Source organism: Bombina bombina, chromosome 2 (genome assembly GCF_027579735.1).
Source record: "Bombina bombina isolate aBomBom1 chromosome 2, aBomBom1.pri, whole genome shotgun sequence".
Classification (NCBI taxonomy): domain Eukaryota; kingdom Metazoa; phylum Chordata; class Amphibia; order Anura; family Bombinatoridae; genus Bombina; species Bombina bombina.
Window position 1 is genome coordinate 964,505,473 of NC_069500.1, and position 16,671 is coordinate 964,522,143.

Below are 16,671 nucleotides of genomic sequence, written 5' to 3' on the forward strand. Positions count from 1 at the left end.
GTGAAGAAAGAGTTCACTGAAGTGACGCCTGTTAGTTTTTTGTCCGCTTTAGTATTTTTCTTTGCTGTCATTGTCGAGTAGTGCGGCCTGTATACTGTAGATATCAGGCTGTTTCAATGTGTGGTTTGGGGAAGGAGGTTTAGCAAGGTTCCTATTATTGTATGTCTCAGAAAAGGGGTGTCTGCAAAAGGGTGGATATCGATAAAATCGAAGTTATATGGCTCTTATGGTTAATCCAAGTACAACTCTCATATTCTATTGTGACTCCTTCTCGTTTACTGTTTGCCGTGTTTGCTTTGCACAGCCCTTCCCAGCAATATCACGGCTCCCTTGCACTGGCCTGTTCTAGAGGTATCAGTCTATTTGTCCATGGCCAGGACAGATGTTCTAGTAGTCAACCCAAAAACTCCTCAGACCAAGTTCTATAGTGAATTATTTTGTCTCTGGTCGTGCCTTATTTTTCGCCCCCTTGTTCCCAAATTGCCTTACCGCGTGGTCTTGTGTAATGGCGGCGCACTGTTTGCAATCGATCTCCTCCAGACGGATCCCGCTGCAAGTGATCTGCAAGTCCCGGTGGTTGTATTGTTAAGTTATTGAGCAGGGATCCCAATACTTTACATTACTTTCATGGGAAAGTCATTTGCCTCTTGCCATATTGTAGTCTGCCTCACTGGGTATAGCGGTTCGTCTTTTTAAACAATAACGGAGCTCTTTTTCTTCTTCTTCGGCTTACCGGAGTCTGTGAGCAAGGTTCATCTAGCAGTGTATAGGCATTTGAAATGCAAGTTCCCAATTTTAACTTTGATTATTAGGCTAGAGACCTATGGCTTGCACAGAGCTTTTCTAAACAGCGGCCATGTCCCTGCACGGCTACGCCCCGCCTCCCCTGATCTACATGATATTTTAATACCACATACTTAAAGGGACAGTATATGGAAAAATGACATGCTCTTATTTTCATGCAGCTCCAAAACAGTACTTTACCTAGGTAATTAATGCCTTTTCAGGTTTTAAACACATAGATTTGCCCTTTATATGAGAGTATATAATTTTTTTCACTATAATCACAATTTAAAAGTTCATATCTAGTTAAGTCTATTTAAAAAAAAAAAAATTCAACTGTTACACAGTCACAATAAATTTTAATATAATTATTTACAGCTCTCTTCTAAATCTCTGATCTCAGACATTTACTGATTCCTGTATGTTATGTTCCTTGTAATTGAAACTGACCTTAATATGATAAATAAAAGTCTCTGGGTATTTATTTAAGCTACCCAGTGAACTATCTTGACCTTGGTTTCCAGCTGTGATAAACACAAAGTAACACAAGAGGCTCCATGTACTAAATGGCGGGCGGACAGCTTCTCAACTCACGAAGCTGTCTGCCCGCCTTCGCTACACACGGGCAGCGGATCTCTTGATCCGCTTGCCCGTATGTGTCATTACACACTCATCGGAGTGTGTAATGCCTGTCCCTTCAATTGCGCCACCAATTACGCGACTGAAGGGGCTGTCAATCACCTATTTTACATTACCATTATCAGATGTATATAGAAATATATATTTAATAATAAAAATTTTAAAAAAATTCTATGGGAAGTACATAGAAATGTTTCACTCTTTAGGTCTAACACGGTGTCAGGTTATCGCACATGAAGAACTATTAATATCAAAGCGTGTTTTTTTAATATTACAAATAAAATAGTTATTAAAAATTATTATACATACTGTAAATATATATATATATATATATATACATATTCTATGGATTATTTAGACTTTTATATGGTATGTATAACAATTATTAATCATTTTTAATATTTTATATGTAATATTTCAAAACTGTCCTTTGAGATTAGTAATTCTTTGAGGGCACTAACATGAATACCGCGTTAAACCAAAATCATGAAACACAAATCGCGTTAAGCATATTTTACATGTTCTTCACATAGAAAAATGTTTACGTTTTATTATTAAGTCAAGGATGTGCAGGGTACGTCCTACAAAAACTGGTAGTTAATGACCAAGGACATACCCGGCACGTCCTCAGCGTTTTTAAGTGCTGGAAGCGATCATGATCGCTTCCAGCCACTTTCAGGGTATTGCAGCGATGCCTCAATATTGAGGCATCGTGCAATATCCTTTTTAAGCACACTGATGCAGAGAGGGCCACTCTGTGATCGTGCCAATCGTTGGTGGCATGGGAGGAATACAAGGGAGGCGGATCACTTCCTCTGACTGTGGATCCTGTTCCGGCAGTGCGGCGAGGGCGTCGGGAGCGTGTGCGCGCGCTACTTACTACATTACAGTGTATAAGGGAAGGAGGGAGAGGGAGGGGGTTAAGTCTTGGCAAAAGGGATCTGGGAGGAGGAGGGGGGCAACTACACTACAGAAAATTGGTTTTGTCATAAAAAAAAACTAAAAACTATTTTTATTTGGCAAACTGGGTACTGGCAGACAGCTGCTAGTACCAAAAATGGTGGCAAATATGTAGAGAGTGAGGGTTAGAGAGCTGTTTGGGGTGATCAGGGAGGATGGGGCTAAGGGGGATCCAACAATGCAGAATAATATATTAAAAAAAATATTTAAAAAAAAGCCTTTTATTTAGTACTTGCAGACTTTACAAGTACCCAATACATACATACATACATACATACTTTCTGCCAGTACTTAAGATGGTAGTGACAATTGTGACGTGGGGGAGGGAAGAGAGCTGTTTGAGAGGGGTCAGGAGGGATCAGGGGGTGGGATGTGTCAGGTGGAAAGCTGATCTCTACACTAAAGCTCAAATTAACCCCATAAGCTACCTAATTAACCCCTTCAATGCTGGGCATAATACAAGTGTGGTGCGCGACATTTAGCGGCTTTCAAAAAATTCTACCAAAAACCAACTCCAAAGCCATATATGTCTGTTATTTCTTAACAAAGGGGATCTCAGAGAAGCATTTACAACCATTTGTGCCATAATTGCACAAGCTGTTTGTAAATAATTTCAGTTAGAAACCTAAAGTTAGTGAAAAAGTTAATGTTTTTTTTTTATTTGATCGCATTTGGCGGTGAAATGGTGGCATGAAGTATACCAAAATTGGTCTAGATCAATACTTTGGGTTGTCTACTAAAAATAAATATATACATGTGAAGGATATTTCAGGGATTCCTGACAGGTATCAGTGTTACAATGTAACTTTTGCTAATTTTGAAAAACAAATGCTTTGGAAATAGCAAAGTGCTACTTGTACTTATTGCCCTGTAATTAGCAAAAAAAGCAAAGAACATGTAAACATTGGGTATTTCTAAACTCAAAATGTAGAAACTATTTTGCATGGGTGTTTTCTGGTGGTTGTAGATATGTAACAGATTTTGGGGGTCAAAGTTAGAAAAAGTGTTTTTTTATCATATTTTATAAAAAAAATTATAGTAAATTAGAAGCTATGATGAAAATAATATCTTTAGAAAGTCCATTTAATGGTGAGAAAAATGGTATATAATATGTGTGGGGTCAGTAAACAAGTAAAAGGAAAATTACAGCTAAACACAAACACAGCAGAAATGTAAAAATATTCCTTGTCCTTAACGGTAAGAAGATTGAAAAATGGTCTGGTCACTAAGGGGTTAAATATATATTTCTATCTATATGTGATGATGTTTATGTAAAATAGATATCTATACAAAGAACATTGGAATGTTTAATATGTACAGTAAATATACAGTAAAACACATGAATACATATGTACACACATTATGTGTGTGTGTATATGTGTGTGTGTGTGTATATATATATATATATATATATATTGAAAAAGGGTTGTGATAACAGTGCCTTCAGAAATGATGTCCTCATGTGCATGTGAATAAAAAGCAGATATGCCCCATGAGTAATACAATGTTAGTAGATAAGAAACAAGCAATATTTAACCGCTCACCTGTATGAACCACAGGGAAAGGTGGTCAACGATGTAGTATTTTTTTCTCTCCCAGCAGTGTTGTCATCTGCAGTAAGGATGTTCTAAAATCCTAGAACTCTGTTTCACGTAGTTGGTGTAGGATAACCCCCTGGTACTACTCTGTATTATTCGACAGAGTTATATGGGGGAATGATCCTGATTTTATCTAGAGCTATTTAATTGCTAGTAAATATATACATATATATATATATATATATAAACAACATATATAAAAAATACCTTTATTATTTAAGTAAAAAACTAAATGAATGGATAAATAAATAAGCAATTAAAAAAGAGAAAAACTAAAATGCTAAGGGGTATTCAGGATGAGTGGCCGAAATAGAAAACCATCTGTAAATATAAATAAAAATAAATGTAACCGCTCACGGCGTTTGTACCGAGCGGTGTGTGAGAAGAATCCGGAAGTGACGTCACAAATGAGCGTCACGTTGCCTTACACGTTTCGTGAGCGTCTATGCTCACTTTATCAGAGGATTGGATCCGTAGCCATCTGTAACAGACTTAAATATTCTGTTAATTGTTTAATATGTAGAGTAAATATACAGTAAAACACATATGTACACACATATATGTGTGTATGTGTGTATATATATATATATATATTTACAGTATATATATATATATATATATATATATATATATACTTACATACACAGACGTATATTATGTAAATATACCATATAGCCCTTTGTAGTCAAACACCTTGTAATATACCATATACCTTTTAACCCTTATAACTTTTTTTAAAATATTTATATGAATAATCTTTTACAGATAGTGGTTATATGAGTGTAACTGTAGTTTTTAACGTATTTATGTTGTTTTTGATGCAACATGTTTACAACCTCTACGCAAAGTTTTCAGTCCCCCTAACCTAATGAAAGTAAAATGTGATTGTGCTTTTGCAATCACATTCATTTTCAACTTGTAAAATGCACGCTTTTTCTGACACATGCAAAAGCCAAAAGAAATGATATCTCTCGCACGCGACACTTGTAATCTAGTCTTAAATGTCTCGAAATTAAGTGCATTACATTTGACCTGTTTGTACACTTTACTAAATTCCCATTACAATGCAGCAATAAAGTCCTCTAACTTCTAAGCCAATTATACAGTAACATAAATTTATACCATATACTGAATAGGGAGTATATTTAAAGGGACAGTAAAATGAAAAATTAAACTTTCATGAATCAGATAGAACATGCAATTTTAAACAACTTTCCAATTTACTCATATCATCCAATTTTCTAAGTCCTTTTTGTATACTTTATTGAAAAGCAAAGTTAGTTTGGCTCAGGAGCAGCAATGCGCTACTGGAAGTTATCTACTGATTGGTGGCTATATATATATATATATATATATATACTGTATATACCTTTTGTCATTGTCTTACTTGATTTATTCAGCTAGCTCCCAGTAGTGCCTTGTTGCTTCCTAAACAAAGGATACTAAGAGAATGAAGCAAATCTGATGATATAAAGTAAAATGGAAATTTTCATGTCCCTTAAAAAACAAACAACAAAACACCATCAAATATACAAAATTGTATTTGACAGCTCGGGACAGTAGGTGTCTACTTTTTTCATATATATAGTCAGATAGGTTTCAACAAATTTAGAAACCAATTTTTTTCTCCAAATTACCACGTTTTGTTACTCTGAGAGTTTAAGCTTTTTTTTATAACAGGAGGTAATTAAATTAAGAGACATGAGGAGCCATTAACAAACAATTATCCAGGAAATAGAACTATTACTCTAGGTCAGTGTTTCCCAACCGCGGTCCTCAAGTACCCCCAACAGTCCTGGTTTTCATTATAGCTGAACTAGAGCACAGGTGAAATAATCATCTAATGGATGAGATCAGGTTGGTTACTGATCAGCTGATTACTTCACCTGTGCACTGGTTCAGCTATAATGAAAACCAGGCCTGTTGGAGGTAAAAGAGGACCGCGGTTGTGAAACATTGCACTAGGTGATTTATTCTCCCATTAAATTTACCACTAGCCCTTAAGGGTCTATCCTTTTCCTTTCTGGAAGCCATTTAACATAGATCTATTTCAGAATATTTCCCTTTTTGCCATTGCTCTAGTTCCATATTTCAGAATATTCTTCTTTTGTTTATTTATTGTTTTGTATATATAATTAAATGCATAGTAGAATATGGTCATAATTTCTAGGTTATAGATATATATTTAACAAGAGCTATATAGTTACCCTTTCCAGAAACTATAGGTACTCATGCCATGGAATTTTAAGCTATTTCTGATTTTTTGGTTCTGTGTTTTAGGCAGCCTAACTGGCCCTAAATAAAATAGTCAAATACAAATCTTGTTCATTTAGCATTATTACAAATTGAGCTCTGCTGATGTTAACATTTTAAGGGAATTTTCTATTTATGTCATGGGCTTCTGTTTTCTGGCATTATCGTTATTTTAAGTCTATTTAATTTCTCTTTCTGCCCAACCTAGATTTTTAATGCTTTATAAACTATTGGTGAATTCTACTAGGATCAGCCAAGATACCTGGAAAGTCTATCATACCTGAATTTTCCATATGTTGGCTCATGTCCCTATGTAGCAGTCAGAGGTGCCTTATACCCACCTGAAATGGTGGAGCTTTAAGATTGGATTTTCTTTCTAGCCCCTTCTTAAAGGGACAGTCAAGTCCAAAAAAACTTTCATGTTTTAAATAGGGTATGCAATTTTAAACAGCTTCCCAATTTACTTTTATCACCAATTTTGCTTTGTTCTCTTGGTATTCTTAGTTGAAAGCTAAAACTAGGAGGTTCATATGCTAATTTCTTAGACCTTGAAGACTGCCTCTAATCTGAATACATTTTGACCACTAGAGGGCATTAGTTCACATGTTTCATATAGATAACACTGAGCTCATGCACGTAAAGTGACCTAGGACTGAGCACTGATTGGCTAAACTGCATGTCTGTCAAAAGAACTGAAATAAGGGGGCAGTCAGCAGAAGCTTAGATACAAGATAATTACAAAGGTAAAATGTGTATTATTATAACTGTGTTGGAGATGCAAAACTGGGGAATGGGTAATAAAGGGATTATCTTTCTTTTTAAACAACAAAAATTCTGGTGTTGACTGTCCCTTTAAAGGACCATTTTTATTAGTGAGTCAATACATGCTCAATATTTCATGATTAAAAATATAGTTTGAAGATTTTATTTAATTTTTATGATTGTTTTGAAAACTTATAAGCTATGCATAAATTATTTTGTATTTAATAATCATGTTGGTGTTTTAGATTATTTTTACTGCATGCTAAGTTTTATATAGCAAGATATTTTTTTTGTTTTCCTTGACCTGTGTCAAAGGTGGGAAACCTTTGGCACATCTGCTTTAATTGATTTTGATTGTAGTGTTTAACAATATATTTTTCTAATTAATCTCTGCATTGAATCAGCAGTAAAGCTTTAACTTCAGTAATGTATTACATTTTTATAAGAAAAAATATGGTATGACCTCAATGTAGAAATGTATTAATTGCCTTCAAGGTAATGTAAAGTAAAAATTAAATTTTCCTGATTTGTTTAGATTATGTAATTTTAAACAACTTTCCAATTTACTTCTACTATCAAGTTTGCTTCATTTTCTTGGTGTTCTTTGTTGAAGAGTAGGCTCAGAAGCAGCAATGCACTATGGGGAGTTAGCTTAACACATCTGGTGAGCCAATGATAAGTGGTAAAAATGTGCAGTCACTAATCGCCAGCTAGATTCGATGCTGCTCCTACCTAGCTATACTCTTCCACAAGTGATACCAAGAGAATGAAGCAATTTGACAATACAGATAAATGGGATCGTTGTTTATAATTGCATGCTCTATCCAAACCAGGAAAGTTTAATTTTGACGTTACTGTACCTTTAAAGGGATACTAAAGCCAAATTTTTACTTTCATGATTCAGATAAAGCATGCAATTTTAAGCAACTTTCTAATTTACTCCTATTATCAATTTTTATTTGTTCTCTTGCTATCTTTATTTGAAAAAGATGGCATCTAAGCTAAAGAGCCAGCTAATTTTTGGTTTAGAGCTCTGGACAGCACTTGTTTATTGGTGGGTGCATTTGGTATAAAGCTGCTGTTTATAAGATAACATATATTAAACTCCCCCCTGAAACCAAACACTATCTTTTTTGATTCCATACATATTAATACATCTTTTCCTTTTTTGGGGAAATGGCAAAAGCTATCTCTTTTAATTATTGTAGGAATATGGATACTGAGATGCAGTCTTTCATTGGTGCTAAATATTAGTCCACATAGTCATTTAGATATTCTTGTTTTCTGATACATCTCCTACTTCTAGTCTGGGTGTTTCTGGATCCCTGTGGTTGTTCTGACAGGACTCTGTTATCATCCTGCAGTCTGTCTGTGTCTGATATTTCACTGTTTGTTTCTTCTTGTCCTTCTTCTTCTGAGTTATTTGTCATTAATGGCTGGTTTGTATTCTCAATGTAAGATTCCTCTTGGGTGCTAGTTTGGATCCTTGCTGGAGGCCTGTAGCGTCCAGTGCCTCTCAGATGCCTCCTATTTCTCCTCAGGACCTGTCCTGACTCTGTCACCACTTCATATAATTCCTACAGAAGCTCTTAAGCAAGCCTTCTGACACTCTTTTCCCTGGTTTGTTTGCGGTTGTACCCACACCTGTTCACCAACATTTAGAGGCCGCAGGTCTTTGGCTCCCTTGTTATATTGAGCAGCTTGCAATGAGCGCTGCTTCCTGCATAGGATTTTGTGCCTGTCATTAATCACTTAATCCTGTATTAACAGACTCCCTCTCATTGGAAGTAACGATTTGGTCCTTCGACCCATCAGTCTTTGCGCAGGACTGCACTCCATGCCTTGTGTTGGTGTGTTGCGATGATCCAAAAATGCTAGATAAGGATCATTTTGATAAGTCACAGCTTTTTGCAGTAGTCTTTTGGCTGTCTTTACTGCCGACTCTACTTTCCCATTGCTTTGAGAGTATCCATTGAAATAAAATGTGGTCCATTATCAGAACATACAGTGTCTGGGATTCCATATCTGGCAAAATGGGTCTTTAATTTTCTTATTACTGTAGTAGATCTTTTATCCTGAAGATGGTCTATCTCCCAGAAATTAGATTCATAGTCCACTGTTATTAAATACTCCTTTCCTTGGAATGTGAACAAATCAATGCCAAGCTTTACCCACAGTCTCATTGGGATCTCATGAGGAACGAATGTCTCTGTTGTTTAGTATCGAATGAACGGCATATGTCACATTGGTTGATATATTCTTTTAGCTGTGCATTCATTCCTGGCCAGTAAATACTCTCCCTGGCTCTGCATAGACATCCTTCCACACCAAAATGGGAAGAATGTATTTGAGACATAATATCTGTTCGAAGATCAGATGGAATAACTACTCACTCACCTTTGAATAGAACACTATCTTGTACACTCAGTTCATCACGTATGTGGTAGAATGGTGAAGCCTCTAGGGGTACCTGTTCCTTAGCATGAGGCCATCCACTCATCACAATTCACTTTACTGCTTGCAAAGTTTTGTCTTTTTCTGTGTGTTGTATAGCAACAAGTGTCCTGTTTGAGATGGGTAGATATTGGATCATATTTATAGCTTCAATCTGGTGCTCCACAGAACCCTCCATGGAACCTTCTTCTAAATAAGCCCTACTTAATGTGTCTGCCACCACCAGAGACTTCCCCGGGCAGTATCTGATACATGCATCATACATCTGAAGCATAACATCATACACTGAAGACGTCTGGGTGCTTTAAGTAAGGGTTTCTTCATGATCCTTTCAAGGGGCTTATGGGCTGATTGTACAGCTACTGTCTGCCCAAATGTGAATTGGTGACATTTTTCAATTCCAAATAGGACTGCTAATAGCTCCTTCTCTATTTGTGCATAACCTTGCTCTGTCTCCGTCATTGCTCTGCTTGCAAAAACGATTGGTTGTTTACCTTGCATCAGTGCTGCTCCCAGACCTTTCTCTAATGCATCACATTGAAGTTCTAATGGTTCATCTGGGTTATAATATTTAAGCACTGGTGCACTGCTGATTTTTTATTTGATCTGCTGAAATGACTCTTCCTGCACCTCTGTCCATTCCCACACAGTACCTTTCTGGGTTAGTTGGCGCAGTGGTTCACCTGCATCTGAGAGGTTTTCACAAAACCTAGAAAGATAGTTCACCATCTCCAAAAATCTCTGTACTTCTTTAACATCTGAGGGTCTGGGCATTTTATTAATGGCTTTTACTTTTCTTGGATCTGCTTGAAGTCCCTGGGCTGATAATAAGTGATCAATATATGAAATTTCTGTTTTCCTTAGCTGAAATTTTTCTGGATTTAGTTTTATGTGTCTTTCTCTACAACGATTGAGCAATTTCCTCAACTTTTGATTGTGGTCTTGAATAGCTTTCACCTCGGTATCACCTTCTCCTACAATCAGAATATCATCTGCAATAATCCTGATACCTGGTAGCCCTTCCAGTGCATGATTTAGTTTTTGCTGGAAAACTTCTGGGGCTGGGCTAATACCCATAGGCATTCAAACCCAGTGGTATCGGCCAAAAGGATTAGAGAAAGTGGTCAAATAGCTGGATTCTTCCTCTAATTCAATATGCCAAAATCCACTCTTGACATCGCATACTGAAAAAATCCTTGCTCTTGCTAGGTCAGGAAGTATATCATCAATTGTTGGCAAAGGATAATGGCTCCTTTTCAAAGCCCTATTCAGAGGCTTAGGATCAATGCAAATTCTTAACTTCCCTGATGGTTTTTTCACTACCACCATACTACTAATCCAGTCTGTACTTCTCTCTACAGGGGTTATAATGCACTGCATTTCTAAACTGGTAAGCTCCTCTCTAAGGGGTTTGAGTAATAACACAGGAACCTTTCTTTTTGGAAGTCTAACAGGCTGAACAAGAGTATCCACTTCCAATTTAAGTTTTCCTTCTAGACAGCCTACTCCTTGAAAAATATCTGCATACCCTTTATTGATGGCTGACCAGCCCAACACAGTGGCATCTGGGTGGTTGCCGTCTTCTTCCATGTTTAAGATATTTTGGTGTTGCACTGAGATCAGATCCATAGCTTATATAGCTCTACTTCCTAGCATAGGATTACAGACCTCTGTGTCAATTACAACAAACTCAGCCTGATATAACTTTTGGTTGTGTAAGTTTCTTATTTTGAGCTTACATATTCCTATTGGTTTCAGTGTGCTCTTATTAAACATCCTTAGCATTTTATCACAATGTAGAATTTTAGATTGGCCTTTCCCCAACCTTGCTGGTATGACATTACAGTCTGCTCCGTAATCCATTTGGAATCTAACGGCTTGTTGGTCAATTAGCATGGTAGCAAACAAAGCTGATGGAAATTTGCTTACTGTTTTCTTAAGTGTACAAATCTGAAAAGCTGGTTCCAAAGTCAGACCCAGAATGTCTTCATATTTCTCTAAGTCTTCGATCCCTCTACAGAAAGCTTGTACTGTTGGCTTTCTTTGTTGTGTATTGGCATGGCACTGGCTAATGAAATGATTTGCTTTACCACACCCTTTACATTGCTTTCCAAATGCTGGGCATTCTTCTTTTAGTTTCTCGTGACACTTTCCAGAATACATACACTGTATTGTCTTGTCTGGAGTCATTGTCATTTTGTTCTGACCCTTCCTAAGGGTGTATCTTGTGTCCATTCCATGGACTGACACTGCACTGGTGCTGGAACTCTCAATGATCTTCGCCCTCTCTTTTGACAGCTCAGCAGCTCTACCTATTTGAATACATTTTTCCTAGTGTTAAATACACTTCTCTCAGTAGGCATTCCCTAAGTTTAGAGTCTCTTGTGCCACATACAATCCTGTCCCTGATTAATGAGTCTCTGATATTACCAAAGTTGCAAGTGGCTGCCAGTGTATGCAGATCTGTGACATATGCATCTATTCCTTCATTTTCCCTCTAACTTCTTGAAAAAAAATTATATCTTTCCACAGTCTCATTTTGTTTTGGCTCACAATAATCATCAAATGCTTTAATTAGCAGAGCTAGTGTGGGAGCTGCTGCTTCTGGGAGAAGGGTGTCTTTTACCTTTCTGACTTTTTCTCCAATTAAGTACAAAAACAACTTTACCTTCATCTCCTCTGGTTTGTCAGCCATGATTAGGTCTGTGTATAGAAGAATGTCTTCTTTCCAACTCTTCCATGCCTGAGACAGATTCCTTGCCTGAAAATCCAGCAGACCTGGTGGTTTTAAACTTTCCATATCCTCTTTTGGTGTATTTCTCAAATAACATCTGCTGCCACCATGTATAAAGCTGCTGCTTATAAGATAGTCTCTCAGACTCCAGTTGCAGTTTTAACAAATTTATTAAAAGAACATCTTATAACAGAATGCATAAACTTCAGCTCTTGTTACAGTTAATATCTGTGTAACTGATTTACTCATCAACTAACTATTTCCTGCTGCACTGCAGTGTAACATATATTAAACTTCCCCCTGGAACTAAACACTATCTTTTTTGGTTCCATACATATTGATACATATTTAGCCACCAATCAGCAAGCACAGCCCAGGTTGTGAACAAAAATGGGCCGGCTTCTAAACTTACATTCTCGCTTTTCAAATAAAAATAGCAAGAGAATGAAGAAAAATTGATAATAGGAGTAAATTAGAAAGTTGCTTAAAATTGCATGCTCTATCTGAATTATGAAAGGAAAAAAATTGGGTTCAGTATCCTTTTAAGGTTTGGTGATTTCCACCTGTTTTCAAGAAAACAACCTATGCATATTAATGGTTTCTATAAAATCAGCCATGTCTGCAAAAACAAAATAATGCACAGTTACTAAACAGTTAGTAAAATAATTTGTCATTCATTTTCATAACTAAATTAGTTTTTTATTGTTTCTTTTCCTTGCCAGATATTTGGGATATGTTTAGCTCAGAATTTAGTGAGTGATATCGAAGCTGTCCGTGCCAGCTGGTAGAAATATTTGTCTGGAAATTAAGATTACAAACGAGACACTGGAAAATGAATACTCTGCCCCTACTTGTAGCCCAATATTACTGACTGGTTCTGTGGGCTGGGGCCAAGAATGTTATGAACATTTCTTCAAGACACAAAGAAGAATTCTCGGATTGTGTTGTGAACTTGTCCTGGAAAAAAAAGAAAATCCTGTATTTACACTGTTTACTTACTGAAAGGATTCCTGCAATGCAAGGACTTAGGTTATTCGCTGTAATTATCTGTTTTTCCAGAAAAAGGATGTTTGAAAAATGAATGTTCTCAGAGATTTTATTGTATTTTTTAAAGCATGTTTTAAAAACTACAGTTTTTCGTGATTCAAGCATTATTGCACTATTCTGTATTGGTAATTCACATTCCTTTTCAGCAAGTTAATCTAACATTAAAATGTTAATTAGGAACTTTTTCAGTTTTTTTTTTTATAATTCAATAATGTTATTTATGCACAGATCAAAATGTTTTAAAATATTTACACTTGTACAACTGGAATATGCAAATTTTAGTCATTATCTGGGTTTGTATTTAATATAGTTTAATAGCATTCCCTATAGTTTTGGCACATTGACTTCAGATTCTTAAAATGGTGACTAATTATTACTTTTGTGCTTTGTTACACAATCACTAGAGAGACCAAAAAGCAAAATATGTAACCTACATTTTTAAAATGCTATAAATTGCCTAAACCAGCTAATGATTTGCAGCATTTGTAGATTACTTGCTTTCTGGCCTCTCAGGGAGCATGAGAAAAACATCACTTTTAAACAAAAGCAAGAGGTGTTTAATCTTCCTTTAAGCAACATATTACAAATAGGCCAAGTAGATTCAAAATAATTGTTGGGATCTATAGAAGCACAATTCTGAATTTGCATATTTTTTACATGTAGGTAGTAAGTTGGTACCTACCATATGTATCTACAGATCACTTTATTAAAACCTTTTGGTAAAACTAAATTGTTACAAATGCATGCAAATAAAATAATTACCATATGTTTTCCAAAGAGGTTATTTAACTCATCTGAGATTATTAAAATGTGCATTCAATATAGTTTTTTTTTTAGTTTGATTGATTTACATTGATAATAACAAAGTATGGGACTTTGAAGCAGGACGGAGCTTCGGACACCAAATTCACACAAGTTTGTCCTGTGGAGTTCCCCATTGGTAAATAAGTATTAGATAATTGTTATTCATTTATCATACAGGTTACTGATATTTAAAATATTTCAGCTCTTGTGTTCTTAAATAAATAAGTTAAATAAAATAAATTTAAAGGGTTATTCACAGGTGGATTAGAAATTAAATTTATCAAAAGACTTGGGTTGTCATCCGGACAGTATCTTAAAGAATAAATGTAGTAATAAAGGCCTTGTCATGCTGGAATATTTTCCTACATTTAAAGGGATAGGAAACCCCAAAAGTTTCTTTCATGATGTAGATAGAACATACAATTTTCAACAACTTTCCAATTTACTTCTATTATCAAATTTGCTTCAATATTTTGTTATCCTTTGCTGAAGGAACAGCATTGCACTACAGGCAACTAGCTCAACTCATCTAGTCAGCCAATCACAAAAGACAAACGTGTGCAGGCACCAATCAGCAGCTAGCATATTCTTTTTCAACAAGGGAAGCCAACGCTCCTTTTTTCCAGTGCTCCCTTAAGCCAATGCTGGTATTACGAGTTTTCTGAATGGCTGCGTTAGCCTCAGAAAAATGAGCGTTGAGTCAAATTTAGCTCCACTTCTACCCTCAATACCAGCGTTGCTTATGGTAGCGGTAAGCTGGAAAAACGTGCTCGTGCACGATTTCCCCATAGGATACAATGGAGCTGAGCTGGCTGAAAAAAAACCTAACACCTGCAAAAAAACAGCGTTCAGCTCCTAACGCAGCCCCATTGTTTCCTATTGGGAAATAGTTTCTAAGTCTACACCTAACATGAACCCCGAGTCTAAACACCCCTAATGTTACACTTATTAACCCCTAATCTGCCGCCCCGCTATCGCTGACACCTGCATTATACTATTAACCCCTAATCTGCCACTCCGGACACCGCCGCCACCTACATTATCCCTATGAACCCCTAATCTGCTGCCCCCAACATCGCGACACCTATATTATATTTATTAACCCCTAATCTTCCTCCCCCAACGTCGCTGCCACCTACCTACACTTATTGACCCCTAATCTGCCGACCGGACATCGCCGCCACTATAATAAATGTATTAACCCCTAAACCGCCGCACTCCCGCCTCGCAAACACTATAATAAATTTTATTAACCCCTAATCTGCCGCCCCCAATGTCGCTGCTACTATAATAAAGTCATTAACCCCTAAACCTAAGTCTAACCCTAACACCCTCCTAACTTAAATATAATTTAAATAAATCTAAATAAATTTACTATAATTAAATAAATTATTCCTATTTCAAACTATATACTTACCTATAAAATAAACCATAAGATAGCTACAATATAACTAATAGTTACATTATAGCTATTTTAGGATTTATATTTATTTTACAGGCAACTTTGTATTTATTTTAACTTGGTACAATAGCTATTAAATAGTTAATAACTATTTAATAGCTACCTAATTAAAATAATTACAAAATTACCTGTAAAATAAATCCTAACCTAAGTTACAAATACACCTAACACTACACTATCAATAAATTAATTAAATAAATTACCTACAATGATCTAAACTAAAATACAATTAAATAAACTAAACTATATTGCCAAAAAAAACAAACACTAAATTACAAAAAATAACAAAATATTACAAGAATTTTAATCTAATTAAATCTAATCTAAGCCCCCTAATAAAATTAAAAAGCCCCCCAAAATAATAAAATTCCCTACCCTATACTAAATTACAAAAGTAATCATCTCTTTTACCAGCCCTTAAAAGGGCTTTTTGCGGGGCATTGCCCCAAAGTAATCAGCTCTTTTACCTGTAAAATAAAATACAAGACCCCCCCCAACATTACAACCCACCACCCACACACTCCTACTCTAAAACCCACCCAATCCCCCCTTAAAAAAAGCTAACACTACCCCATTGAAGATCACCCTACCTTGAGCCGTGTTCACCCAGCTGGGCACCGATGGGCCATCATCTTCATTCGATTGGGGCAGAAGAGGTCCTCCATCCAGCAGAAGTCTTCATCCAAGCGGCATCTTCTATCTTCATCCTTCCTTTGATCAGCCAATCGGAATTAAGGTAGGAAAAATCTGATTGGCTGATGTAATCAGCCAATTGGATTGAAGTTCAATCCGATTGGCTGATTAGATCAGCCAATAGAATGCAAGGTCAATTCTATTGGCTGATCCAATCAGCCAATCGGATTAAACTTCAATCTGATTGGCTGATTACATCAGCCAATCGGATTTTTCCTACCTTAATTCTGATTGGTTGATAGAATCATTGATTGGTTGATAGAATTCAAGGGAAGCCATCTTGGATGACGTCATTTAAAGGAACCTTCATTCGTCGTTAGTCGTCGGGAAGAGGATGCTCCGCGTCGGATGTCTTGAAGATGGATCCACTCCGCGCCGGATAGATGAAGATAGAAGATGCCGCTTGGATGAAGACTTCTGCTGGATGGAGGAACTCTTCTGCCCCGATTGGATGTCCTCTTCTGGCCCATTGGTGCCTGGCT

General features: G+C 36.3%; 1 protein-coding gene across 1 annotated transcript in view; it reads left to right on the forward strand.

Annotated features, from left to right (window-relative positions):
• The window catches only part of TSPAN5 (tetraspanin 5), a 344,242-nt gene extending 330,832 nt beyond the window's left edge, over nucleotides 1-13,410 (forward strand). The window contains exon 8 of the mRNA XM_053703453.1: nucleotides 12,906-13,410. Coding sequence (XP_053559428.1) covers nucleotides 12,906-12,971 — 66 coding nt within the window. The 3' untranslated portion in view covers nucleotides 12,972-13,410. The remainder of the gene's footprint in view (nucleotides 1-12,905) is intronic.
• Nucleotides 13,411-16,671: the final 3,261 nt, after the last annotated feature.